The 14,801-nt window shown below is 36.4% G+C and overlaps 1 protein-coding gene across 1 annotated transcript in view; it reads left to right on the top strand.

The window, feature by feature from the left end:
* Nucleotides 1-11,134: 11,134 nt before the first annotated feature.
* The window catches only part of LOC145693537 (protein cereblon-like), a 41,199-nt gene continuing 37,532 nt past the window's right edge, over nucleotides 11,135-14,801 (top strand). The window contains exon 1 of the mRNA XM_081769616.1: nucleotides 11,135-11,611. Coding sequence (XP_081625742.1) covers nucleotides 11,515-11,611 — 97 coding nt within the window. The 5' untranslated portion in view covers nucleotides 11,135-11,514. The remainder of the gene's footprint in view (nucleotides 11,612-14,801) is intronic.

Below are 14,801 nucleotides of genomic sequence, written 5' to 3'. Positions count from 1 at the left end.
GTACCAAAATACCGTGCTTTTCTGGAGAAGTACTGCGAGCGTCGAATTCCTGACAAATCAACTCTTCGAAAGTGTTATCTCGAAGTTTATTATAGGGAAGCTATAGATACCATTAGGGCAGAAATAGGTAGTTTATATATTAGGATTTCTGTGGACGAAACAACAGACGTTTTGGGACATTATGTAACAAATTTAGTGATTGGAAAGTTAAGTAAAGATGTTCCATCTAAATCCTATCTTATTGCGAGTAAATTGCTGGAACGCACGAATCATTCCACGATTGCTCGCTTTGTAAACGATGGTTTTAAAGTGTTGTGGCCGGGAGGAGTTCAGGAAGAAAAAGTCCTTGTTCTCTATACAGACAGTGCAGCGTACATGAGCACTTACTTACAGCAAGCGGCTAGAGCACTTACAGTTCTTTTACCCTCACTTAATTCATTTCACCTGTAGGCCCTTGCTCTTCAGCGTGTTGCTGAAGAGGTGAGAGACAACTTTTGCGAAGTAAATTAACTAGTTTCTTACACGAAAAAAATGTTTGTTAAGGCGCCACAACGTGTTCAAGTTTACAGAGATCAACTGCCAGACGTGTCAATTCCTCCGGAGCCTGTGCTAACGCGATGGGACACGTGGATACAGACAGTACATTTCTACAATGAACATTTTCAAAAAATTAAGCCTGTTGTTCATTCATTTCCATCGGAGTCTGCTGTGTCAGTTGGTATTGCTCAGAAACTGTTGAATGACTCAAAAGTAGCGTATGTTATCGCATATATAGACAGCAATCTTGGTTGGCTACCTACAAGCATTAAAAAGCTAGAGACTGTTGGGCGGCCTCTTCCGGAATCCATGGAAATCATACAGGATGCAAAGAGACTACTGAGAGGTGTGTGTGGAGATGTAGAAGAAAAAGTTCGAACGAAACTAAATGCAGTACTGGAAAGAAACCCGGGTTATGACAGCCTATTGGCAGTGTGTGAGATTCTCAGTGATGAAACAAGAACCCCTTTAAGTTATTTCCCCCAACTACATTTCCCTGTTGAAATACGTTCCTGTTACCTCATGTGATGTGGAGAGATCATTCTCTGCATACAAGAATATTTTATCCGATCGCCGACAAAATATTACTTCTGATCATTTGGAAATGTACCTTGTAACTCATTGTGCAACAACATACAGTTGAACTGCAGGCACATCTTTTGTAAGCACCTTATTTCAAATTAAAAATGTTCATTAGTGGAAATATTCTTCAATCTTAGTTCAGCTGATATTGTTTAAAAGATATAAAACTGCTTTTCCCTGCATGAAATAAATATATATAAAACAATACATTTCGTCTTAAGTTGCTTTTAGTATTTAAATTTGCATATTGTGTATAATTCATTTCAAGATTGGGCCGTGGTGACGGATGCGCATTTAGTGTAAAAGGTTCTAGATTTGAAACGGGACCACACCACACCACATGAGATTTCTTACGTACAAATGTCATATGAATTGCTTTTCTCGGGGCTTTCCTGTTTCTCTCTAGCCGATTCACATCTTCCTTCATTCGCGTCTGATTTTTATTATCCTATAATCAGTCACGTGAGTAACGTATGGCTGTCTCAGCTGTTCAAGCATTTCACTTCATTGGGGGACTTGCATTAAGCAAGATAAAGTATAGTAGATTTTTCCTTTTTATTTTCATAATTCGTTTAAATATTGCATACTCATACGCGTGTTAATATTACATTTTCATAAATATGTAACATATGTAATATTACATATTCTTATATAATGTTACATATTTCTTACATTTTTAAGCGATTTTTGTTACATATTTATGTACATATTTAGGGGGTTATTACATAAAAATCCGGACTCTATTAATTAATAATAAGTAACCTCACATTCAGAACTTTTATTCATTAAGATATTAAGTAATTACTATAACAGGAGTTTGCAAGTAATTTTAGGTGGGGCCCGGACAAGGGCGCTCATCAGGGGGGCAAGGTGAGGCGCTCGCCCCCCTAAGAGGAAATCGTACTTGGAAATACCGAAAGCCCAATAGAATTTTTACATTAGTTATAGCAAAATTTGAAACTTTGCTTATATTTCCCCCCTTTGGAAACCACAACATGGGCACACTTGGGCCCGGACGCTTTTGAAAATTTTCAGCGGTCAAAAAAAAAATCATATTCCTTATTAAATTTTTACCTTAATTTTCAGTTACAAAATAATATGAAATGCTATAGATATTCATAATTGTATTCAAAAACCAATGGGAAAAATTACATTCGCGTTTTTTTTTTTTTTTTTTTTTTTTTTTTTTTTTTTTTTTTTTTTTTAAAGTGCCGGGAGCTCCTTATGCGAAGAGTGTCAACAAGAAGGGCAGCGAATCTTGAGCGATATTGGTACTTCAAAATATTCATTCAGAAAAGAACAGCCCAAGACTGAAGTACTTTTTTTTTTAATAACTTATAACTCTGTATAGGATTGTAAATACAATTGATGTATGAAACATAAACAAAATCCGTTGGAGACGTTTCCGAGAAAATCTTTTTCTTCCTAATTTTCACCCTTCAGGAAACTACTCTTATTTTTAGAGATATAAGAAAATGCAATCCCTTTCCTGGAGAATCCTGGAAAACTTACATACTTCCTATATCCACTAGAATCTAGGCTGAAAATAATTACTTATCCAACATTTCGCTCTCTGGTTATTTCTTTTTTGTACCATTAAAACCAACTTTCTACGCACTATATCTCTGAAATAACGCATTTGTGCACCAAGATTGGTCTATAGGCTTTTTCACGTTTACGTGTGAGGATTCACTTCCCAAAGTTATTTCCTAACACCATGTGTATATATTACACTTACTTACTTTCGAGTAACAAGAACTAGAAATGTTCGAAGCCCTAGTTCCACTCATATTTATGACCATAGTCTGAAACATTATAAAATCGCCCACGTAGTCTAAATTATGTGACATTACTGCGTCCGTCCTTTATTAGCTTGGTTGGCTTTGTGGGTTGAGAGTTTAGCTTCCTTTTCTGTACCAGTGTTGTAAGAGACTGGAGGTTACGAAGCCTTCAATGGGATCCATATCCTTAGTAAGGCATTGAAATTTCAAGGCTCTTCCACCGGGTATCGAACCCGAGATCCGTGCTCCAAAATGTGCGAGCTAGGCACTATACCAACAGGAAGAGCTGCTGTACTTCTGAAATGTTACTTACGTATATTTAATCACAGGCAATTTGGTTCCTGGGGTTCAGTCCATCGTTTCTGTTAAATGGATCTTGAAGTAAAGTTGATTTTTTCCTTACTTACTGAAAATTTGAATAATATTGCCAGGAAGCGGAAGTAACTACCCGCCACAAATTTCATACCCTGGTCACTAGACTAGAGGGAATTATATACTTTGTATTCATGTAAATGTCTCATACAAACTTTCAGCATACAGTGCTGCAAAAGAACGCTAAATTTCAGCCATGATCTGTATCGAACTGTTGATCCTACTACCCAAAGTTTTTTTTTTTTTTTTTTAATAACAGTTGAGGCAGTGTTATTATAAAGTTGGAACTAACTAATGCAGCAGCAGAAAATCGTAAGAAGCAAAGAGTTCAAGTTGTCGTGTTCTTTCTTTCTGGTGCGGTGGCTCAGTGGTAGAGCGTTCACCTCTGGTGCTAGGGGTCTCGGGTTCAAACCCTGCTCCCGCCAAGTGAACTTTGTGGTGGACAAACACCGTGTGCGTGGGTTTTCTTGGGGTTCTCCCGTTTCCTCCCACTTTCTTCATTCCACCATTTCATTCATTACTCATTATCACCGTCTCCTTTAGCCTAACCGGCATAACCGTGGGACGTAAAACAAAAATTTCATTTCATTTTCTTTCTTTCTGGCGTTTACCAGAAAATTACCTGCTCTGCAGAACGAAGGAAACAAATAGGATGAGGGTGGCACCCCGGGGCGTTCTACCACACCCATTGGAAAAAGGACTTGAGAGGGGGAGGGAAATCCCTGCCTGTCAGCAGCACATCTGTTCGTGAAGACCAAATTGGAGCAGATACATTCAACCACTATGTAATATATAGTCCACTACAATGTTACCAAAAAAAGTTCATTACTCGCGATCTACGTCATTAAGCATGAAATTGAAACAACTAATTAATTTCTATTGATTTTCTCTATTCATATGGAAAACTTTAAGTTGTTACGTACCATATTTCATTAGATATTCATGAAGTAAAATTTACATGTTATCTTATGGGAACTGAGAAACCAGTGATAAAAGGTATAAGATCCCCTTAACCCTTCATTTTTCCATCTTTCTTTTCGCTGTACAGTTTGCTGTTCACGCTAAAAATGTCAGAAAAACTTCTATGTAATGTTTTACTTCATTTGAATAACGAAGCCCATAGTGAATCAACTCATGTGCAACCTAACAGTAAAGTAACTGTAAGTGTTGACTTGGTCCCTGTCGCGGAATCGATATTTGGAGGGAAAAAGTCGTGAAGAGCGATTCTTTGGCGGGGAGTAGAAGCACAAGTTCGAAATTTGAATTGAAAGATTTTAAATATTTGGCCTTCGATTTGACCTTGATGTCGGAAATCGGGACCAGTAACAATCAATCCATTTCTTGTTTGATAGGCTAATATCTAGATTTTCTTTTTTTAAAAAAAAAATAAATAAATAAATAAAAGTATGTCAGGTTTAACTGATAATTTTAGTGGTTTTCATAAGACTGAAGTATTTTTTCAACCTGTATGTAATAACGCAAAGTGGAAGATTTCAATATGAGTGGAAAAATTAACAAATGCTTGTGATCATGGCTATTGCTCGGGCAGAATTAACAACTAAATAAACCTTATATATATATATATGGAGGCAAGGCGTTACTGTCTCATTTTGAAATTTGCACCTTCAGACTTTGTCCTGTTGGCCTAATTTTACCTCCCCCCAATATAGATTATCTAATTCGCACACTGCTTTTAGGAAAGTCACAGCTAGCATACTAGGTTCATTTGCTAGGAAATCCAGATGTTTCATTGCTTCATGTGTTTCCAAGTTGTCTAAGAAGGAGGTTACTTCTTTTATTTGCCAAAAACGTTCAATCACTTGACTACTTAACCAACGAACACTATTGTTTTGCAGTAAGTCAGAATGCACCGAATCACAAATAGAAACTCCTTGAATTGTATGTGCTGAAGAGACCTGATAAAATTAATCAACTTGATGAAGCTGTCCATTACTACTTTCAGGGTGGAACTGGAACTAAGTTTTCCACAAAGGGCTGCCTGGTGAATTACGCATCGATAAGTTAGTAGCCCAGCATTCTTATCCTTATGATCTTGAAGCTTTGCTGGCGTCTACTATTAATCCAATGTTCTCGGGATTGCTGCCAGAGTGAGTGTTGCTGTGCTGAGCTTTCGTTACCATACAGTGGCAACATCGCTGATGTTGCCGCTGTATGGTAACGAAAGCTCAGCACAGCAACACTCACTCTGGCAGCAATCCCGAGAACATTGGATTAATTCTTATCCTTGATTCTCTTTAGGCATACTAGTCCTTTTTCTTTACCGATTATCACAGGGTCCCCGTCAGTTGAATGAGACACTATTTTATCATAACTAATGTTTGATTTTGTTATGAAGTCATCAAAAGTCTTGAATAAATCTTCTCCGCGAGTCTTGCATTTAAATGGCAATATTAGTAGAGTGGTGGCACTTCGGAGACTTTTTTGACCTACTGCTCACGTGCAAACTGGTTACGGTTCCGACTCCAGTTCCTGTTTCAGTTCCGGTTCCGAATACACAGCACAACAGCAGGAAACTACGCAACACTTATGAACACTTTTTTAACCGTTAAAAAAGACTACGGACTTAATAAAAAAAAGTTATTAATAAAGCCAAAGGAACTATTATAGTAATAAGATAAACAATGCACAGAATAAAAGCAAAGAGTCGTGGAAAATAATAATGTGTGAATTAGGAAAGAAAAATGAAAAATACAAAAATATAGAGTTACGTATAAAATGTACTAACTTAACTACAAATGACCCAAAGTTGGTTTCTGAGTACTTAAATAATTACTTTCGTACCATTGCAGAGAAAGGTATACGTGATGTACCTATCTCAAGTGACACAAGTAGACTACAGCTGCTTAAGTACATCAATAGGTCATTCTTCCTTACCCCAACTTCCCCACATAACATGTGGAAGCAGTAATTAAATTTGAAAATAAAAAGTCTACAGGAATGGATGACATTTCACAGTTTCTTTTGAAGAAATGTATCCACATTATCACACCTGCATTAGCAGACGTAATGAATGAGTCATTTTCCCTAGAAATCTTCCCTTATACACTAAAACTCTCAGTCGTTAAACCCTTGTTCAAAAAAGGATGTAGAAACGAAATAGAAAACTACCGTCCCATATCACTTTCTTCTGTTTTTTCAAAACTTGTTGAAAAACTAGTATCTAAGCGACTACTAAGTTTCATTAATGAACAAAACTTGATCATGAAAACGCAACACGGATTTATAAAAGGCAAATCCACAATTACTGCCATATATGAACATATCAAAGTAGCTATAACGTATGTTGATCAGAAAGCCAATACTGTAGGCATGTATTGTGATCTCTCAAAAGCGTTTGATTGTGTAGACCATGATAAATTAGAAAAATATGGCATTAGCGGTATTGCTTTGGAGTGGTTCAAATCATACTTGTACAATCGTAAACAAATCGTACAAATTCTTCATATAGACGAAACAACTAAAAGTCTGAGCAAAATAAACTCAAATGAACGAATAAATAGAAAAGGTGTTCCACAAGGATCAGTTTTAGGACCAATACTCTTTCTCCTATATCTTAATGATTTATCCTTAAATATAGAAAAAGGTAATTTACTCCTTTTTGCTGATGACACAACAGTAATTGTAACTGAGAAAGACAGAGACAGCTTGCAAGAAACCATTGATCTTACAACATCCCAACTTACGCATTGGTTTTCTTCAGATAAATTAAAACTAAATGCTGATAAAACAGTGTGTTTTTTACCATTTGTCTCACAGAATATCTCACCAACTGCCACAGATATAATTAAATAATGAAGTATGTACATTTACTAATGCTGTAAAATTTTTAGGTATGTATCTGGATGATAATTTTTCATGGGAAGAACACGTAGAGAAACTAAGCAAAAAATTAGCCCAGGTTATGTACATAAAACGAACTCTAGTTTCGATACTTAATCTGCAATTAGTTCTGTCCCTGTACTATGCCATATTTTCTCATTAAATACGGAATTGGTTCTGGGGGTCTTCGCCGAAGCTTCAGAATATATTTAGACAACAAAAATGTGTCTTAAGAATCATTACTAAATCACCGAAACGCACCAGCTATAAGAAACTATTTGAATTATTGAATATAATGACAGTTCCTTCTTTATACATATTTGAACTTCTGAAAATTACCTGGAATCATTTAGATAATATTAAAAGAGATGGCGATACTCACAACTACCTTACACGTGGAAAAGATAACTTATCCACTGTGTATCATAGAACATCTGCATACGGAAAATCACACATCTATATGGGTGTTAAGTTGTATAATAAACTAACTGGGTGCATAGATGATTTACATGTAGAACAGCGGTGATTTACACATAGCACACAGGTGATATACATGTAGGACAGAGGTGATTTACACATAGCACACAGGTGATTTGCACGCAGTAACCAGGTGATTTACATATAGGACAGAGATGATTTACACATTACACACAGGTGATTTACACGCAGCACCCAGATGATTTACATGTAGGACAGAGGTGATTTACACGTAGCACATAGTTGATTTACACGCACTACACAGATGATTTACATGCACGACAGAGGTTATTTACACGTAGCACACATGTGATTTACACGCAATACCCAAGTGGTTTACATGTAGGTCAGAGATGATTTACACTGCTGATGAGGATCTTGACGAGAAGATCGAAACGTCACGTGTAAATGTGTTTTTATATTAAATAAGTGTAGTCTTGTTCAGCAGTGTGTTTATTTTTTAAAGATAAACACGTTAAAAATTCCAGAATGACTATCTACATACAATACGTAGAATTTTGAGAAGGCTGTGACACCTTTGCTAAGTCATTGTTAGCAAAGTGGAAAGTTTCGCTGATCACTAACCATTAATACAGTTATCAATATCATAGTTATTGCAAGATAAAGAGGCTACAGTATAACAAATTTCGAAAAACAACCAAATTTTAGAAGGTTCTACAATGGTAATAACGTAAGTAACACAGACGGGTAATCTACATCCAAAAGTGTCGAATACTACGGTAATGTAGAAACAAACTTTTAAAAGGTTGAAAATCTTAGTTTTTTTTCGATTAAGGTTTAGATAAGTCTCATATCCAATTACGTACATGATTTTCAATAGACACAGATCATGATCCCGTTTATAGCAAATTGACATTTCAAATCATTCCGGTGATATGAAAATTATTAAATTTGATATATTATTTAAAATGGAGTATTTGTTGGAATATTTTAAAACAATTTTTAATTTATTTTTCTTCTATAACATTTCATCAACACTTTTTTGGTAGGTAGACTTATAATTACAACAAGCTATCCGAATTACTTAATTTTAAGCAACATTGTAAATTTTAACAGTTTTTACCATGTCTCCAGAACGGTTTGAAATATCGAATTGCTATAAACGTTATGATCTTTATATCTATTAAAAGTCAGCTAAGTAATTGGATGAAGTACTTTCGCAAATTAAAAACTTTTTAAAAAGTAAAATTTTCAATCCCTTGTATCTTTGTTTCTCTTCATTCGAAATCCGTCCTATTACGATCAGAGCTGGATTTAGATTTGATGAGGTCCTAAGCTATTGAAGGTAACGGGACCCTTTATTTGTCCAGCTGTCCGCTGTCAATGATAAATTATCTGCACTGCAGTATGCAGCTGCATGCTACATGTTGTCATGTAGCCAGTTCATGAAGATCCTAGGCACCCTAGGTGCAGAAATGAGCAAACTAGTGATATTTTTGGAAGCATGCTAGCAGGATAGGCCCCATTACTTACAACTTAGGAGCCTACATACCACAAAATATTGTTGATGTATTCTATGTAAGTTTTATAATTTGCTTTTATTCTATAGTTTAGAAATGTATATCAACATTTATCTGTAAATTTTTGGGGTTCTAAGCTATAGCTTATTTAGCTTATATGTAAACCCGGCACTGATTACGATCATAGTATTCGACACTACAGTGCTTTCAATATGCATTGCTCCGTCCGTCTTACGTTATTACTGCTATAGAGGCAACTAACATTTAAACGTTTTTGATACTCAGTGGTCAAACTGAGACGGTATGCAGTGGTATACCATACCGCCTCTGGTTTTTCAGTGATGAACACATACCGTCTCTGATTTTCACTTATCAAGACATATCGTCATTGGAAAGTAGACCATAAATATACCACATTGACTTGATCCCTAGTCCACCGTTGCAAGCGCTGCAATCGGCTGAAGGAACTCCACTCGCTTTCTCTCGCTTAGCAACAGCTGAACCCTTATTGGCTCAACGCGTGGGTGTGTGAGGGTGTGAGCTGTAGTTCGCATTTTTGCCACGGCTCAAGACATTTTGGCAGCACAATAGTATACCTTTAATAAATCTATTTTTATACACAGTAATAGACAAGAGCTTTGCAAATCAAAAATTTTATTTCTTATGTAGAAATAATTTCTAAGTTGGCGACACCAACATTTTTAAAAATATGTTTTTATTTTTCGTTTTTTTTTTTTTTTTAATAAGGTACTATGTGAAAGGTAGTTCACACCTTCCTCCTATGCAAGAACTCATGTTGGTTGCCTCACGCCTCACACTTTCCACAATAAAGTATTCAATCCCTGGATTTGAAATATACAGTGTTTCAAAACAACACCGGCAACGTTTGGGAGGTGATTCCTGATATCAAGATAAGACAAAAAGTATAGACCAACCTGGGTGCACAAATGCTTCCTTTCGGAGATATAGGCTGCCGAAAATATGAAAAAATGAAATTTAAATGTCCATAGCTACACAACTGTGGGGTCTACCGTAGTCGGGTCAAGGAACTAATATGTGCGCTATCTAAAAATATGTTTAAGAATCCTAAGATAGTCACGCAACAATTTTTATAGAGGGTGTTTTTCTACGGTCATATAACTTGAAGTACTCATCAACTACCTCTATAAAAATTGTTACTGAAGTATCGCAGGATTCTGAAACATGTATTTTTAGATAGGGCACATACTAGTTCCTAAGTGAAGTCCCTGTATAACCCCCTGTATAACTGAGTCCGGTATTTACGAAAAAAAATAGTTTATGAAATTAAAAAAAAAATGTTGTTTTGCTTAAGTTTTCGGTTATTATGTGGTGAGTCAAGAATTGATGGAGCTTATATATTTTCATTAAAACGTACGTTTGTGTCTAATAACTGGATAACAAGATTCCGGCGACCTGGAATACTTTTCAGTCGAGTGGGGAGTCAGGGGGCAGGGTCCAAGCCTCTCCATGCTCCGCCGCCCATAACTACGAAAAGTTTTTCCATAGTTTTGAATCATTATGTAATAGAAATGTAATCTTTTGGGCAGCATACCGTCACTGTATTTCAACATTTACATTGCCGGCATGTCGAGTCAAAATCGTAAGAAAACATACCCTCTGCGTTCTTTTTTCATTTTGAACACTGGTGATACTATATCGTTCTTAATTTACAACACTGAATAATAACTGTTACATTGTATGTTTTGAGTTAATATGTAAATTTGAAATATGTAATCTTCGTTTCTTAGATTCTTGATCTTTGTTTATTAGTTCAAAAGTTAAAAGGACGTATCAAGATAAATGGTCTAGCCGGTATATATAGAATCGCAAAGTTGCGCCCTCGCTCAAAAAATTTCCAAATCCGCCTCTAAGTAGCGCTGTTTCACTTTCCGAGTTCCTTTGTTCGTATCGGTATTCAATATTGAACAGCACTTTCCTTAATGGTTTGCGTCAAGGCAACACAAAATCCTCAATCTAATTTGTGATAGATTCAAGCACTTATAATTCAAGTTTCCATGTTGCGTTAGTTACGCTTCGGAATTTTGGCGAAGGCTCATACAGTAACTCTGAGCTTCATTCATAAGGGTGTTCGAAAAACTGCAGATCGCAATGTAACGCTAGTGATTATAACTGCTATGCTGAATATCACAAACTAAAACGCAACCTGCTATAGAGTGACGATAGTCAAAGGGTTTCTTTGTACGGTCGTTTGCGTCAACACAACCTTAAATTCGTTGTTTAATTTGCAAAAATGGCACGTTAAACGTCGATCATCAAATTTTACAAAGACCACAATGGGATAAGGCCGTAATTCTGATAGGCGACCATTCAACTCGGTTAGGGAAAACAGCATCAAGTAAAATAACGCGTAAAGAAAAGAAGAAGAAGAAGAAGAAAAGCTTGATGGTGTTGCACGTGAAGTGATGAAGGGGTACGAAAGCAAAACCTTAATTTTTCCATTTTTATTGACATTTGTGAAGCAGATATTATGCCATATTGAAGGAATACACGAATTTGAAGGTTGTATAACTCATAATTAAAATATTAATAGTATTGTAAGTTATTTACTTGAATAATTGAATACACGTCATACTAACATCATCTCTACTCCATTTATGTTGCTTGTTGATGAAGTGGTTGAGATAATGTAAATTTGTATATATTATGAGTTTTAAAAGTTATCTTGGATCTAAAAGTGAGAAGAGGATTGCGTACCGGTAACGATGCTAGTTCTTTTCTCTGGCACTTTGAGTAACCATCTTTGAAACGCTGCGTAATTCCTGTTTACGGATTCATACATGAATTTATGTAATGTGTAATTCTTTCATTTGGAAATGCGTGCATTTGATTGTACGGATTCATACATAAATTCATAAAATATATATTTTCTTTCTACATTCACTTTTTGTACCGTCAGCAATAATTTTTGAGGTGTGAACGTGTATTCCCCGGTGCAGATTCACTTTAGGAGGTCTTATACAAAAACTCTTTAAACAATTTGTGTACGCAGTTTTACTATATGAATCCATAGTATTAGTTGGAGTAGGATTAGGGGTAGCAGTAAGAGTAGGAACGGGTTGGAAGCCCCGCAGGGTTTTGTTGGGTTCTGTTCTCGACATAAAATGCGCAAATTAAAGACTTCCCTACATTTTCCCTGGTATTTTACAATCTATTGATCCGGATAGTAAAACTGCACCCAATTTGTGCTAGGTAGCAACTAAAAATTACGATTTTTTCCGAGTCAGGACGGAAGCGCAGTAGGGGAGCTCGAGCAGTAGCGAGGGAATGCGTCCATAGGGAGCAGGCGGTCAGTGATGATGGGTATACGCGTAAACGAGGATTGTGGAAACCCACTGCTTTCAAAATACAAAGATATTTTATAGGTTACTTCATTTACACTTTCACTTAGAAATCTGAAAAGAAAAAAAAAAAGAAGAAAGAAACTTACTACTGTGCATATCTCCACATCTTAGCACTGTTTCGTACTGATAATTTGTAACCACTTCAGAAATTTGTTGGATCTTCACGAACACGTCAATGGTTCCTCTTCTTAACTCTTCACCTTCGTATTCCGTGAATCACTTTCCTTTTACTGTATACACTGTGCTCAGTGGGTACATGAAAGAGAATGTGTGTGCAACAGGTTACATTTCGATTTCTGTTTTTTGCGTACAGATCCGATTATTCACATACTGTTCTAGTACGATATTAGTAATTTATTCTCTAAATTTTAGGAATTGTGCATCCATCATTATTTACCTTATGGGCAAGTACGTGTATACCAGGTTCGACTTTCATTAATGTATTTTCAAATACATGCGCATCTCACAGGTTAGAACACGATATATTTTAATTATTTACACACTACTACTACTACTCTATTAAAATATTAAAAATTTCTTCTCTAAATTTTATAAATCTGTGGATCCGTACACCAGGAAATGTACTCTTTGTAACTTAAGAGTTAATTGTTGTGAGAGTTTCATTCCTGGATGCAAATTCACTTTAGGAGGGCTTAACTGTGTGAGGATAACAGCATCCGGACATTTGCTATAAAAACAGTACGAGCAAAATAAACCAACCTGAGTTAAGTGGCAACTAAATGGAAGAAGTGTAATCAGGTCACAGCATGGCGAACATGGTGGGCCTGCTCGGGGGTGCTTCCGTAGGGAGCAAGCACGTCAGCGCTTGTAAGTGCCGGTATATGGGTAAGCGAGGATACAGAAACAGATCATGTACCTAATGTTATTGAATGCCTTACCTTTCGATCTGCTTTATTGTATAATGGCTTCCTTATAGACTATGCCGTGCGTTGTATTTATTTATTTTTTTTATTTTACATTATTAGCAATATCAAGAGGTGAGGTATTTTGACTAATTATAGTATATTCCTCTTTTGAAATAACTAACGCTATTACCGTTGGTGCAAGCGGGTTCCTGGTTCAATTCCCAGTAGGAAAACTCGGTCGAAGAAGTGTAAAAGGTTCTTCAGGTCAGTCATTCTGAGTTTCCCTCTGCATCAGACAGAGGCCGGGATGGTACCTCATATAATGATCTCAGGCCGCTTCGTTTCTTCCTCCCCAATTCCCCGGGCAGTGAGATTGCCGATTAGGTCGTTTCTCATACGTAACAGGTTACATGGACATAGTTGTCGATAGCCTAGAAATTCAATTACTAATGTTTTGAAATAACATGAGATATTTCTGCTGTACTGAGATAATTCTGTACTTATTCAAAAATTCAAGAACTCTTGTTTATCGCTGGAGGTGAGGTGGCACAGTGGTAGAACGCTTATCCCTGGTGCGAGGGGCCACTGGTTTGATTCTAGGCCATAGAGTGTGGTGGATGGCGATTTTTCTGGATATACTCTCCTTTCCATCAGTTCTTTCATAATCACTCGATAATCACTTGTCTTTTACATATAGGGTAAAATCGTGGGACTTAGAACTAGAAATTTTATTTCATTTCTTAGAAACATTCCACTAACATGGAAAAATAAAATCGTGGGTTAAGTTCTGCAGATGGCAGGAAAGAATACAAAAATTTACGAAAAACTAACAGAAGTATTCAAAACACAGATCTAAAAGTAAAAGAGAGTTTTGACCAACGATGTCTTAGAGCGCTCACCTCTCGTAGGCCTACGTGGGTTTTTAGTTTGGTCCCAGCTTTTTGTCAAGTAGACTTTGTGGCGGATAAATATCGTATGCGTATTTCTGCTTGCAGTTCACCCTTTTCTTCATTACACTATTGTCATCCATCTCATCATCACCGTTGCTTTTTAGTCTCTGTGCATTATCATGGAACGTTACACTAAAAAAAAAAAACAACAAAGAAATGAATAAATTTTAATGTTAAAGTATATGAAGACGCGTAATAAAGCCATGGTGGATGATTTATTGATATAGCACGACATGTCAGGGTTGCAGATCACCTCATAGTATGTCACATGGCAATCTCAATCATTTCACGCACAGCATCAACATTGCTTGCAGCAATAGACGTGGATGGATGGCCTTTACGAAATTCATCTCTGAAAAGTGTAAAGCCAGGCTGGAATTCGGAAAACACATTGCAGACAGTCGTATTGAATGGGGCTTCATACCCAAAAGCCAAATGAAGTTGCTTCATGCACTGTTTCCATGTTAAACTACATTTGAAATCATTGTTCATTTCCATTTCTCACACAAATCTACTTCTTCAAACTGCTGTG

The sequence above is a fragment of the Thermobia domestica genome, chromosome 8 (assembly GCF_964235325.1).
Source record: "Thermobia domestica chromosome 8, izTheDome1.hap1.1, whole genome shotgun sequence".
Lineage (NCBI taxonomy): Eukaryota > Metazoa > Arthropoda > Insecta > Zygentoma > Lepismatidae > Thermobia > Thermobia domestica.
This window is presented reverse-complemented; position numbering and strand designations above follow the sequence as displayed.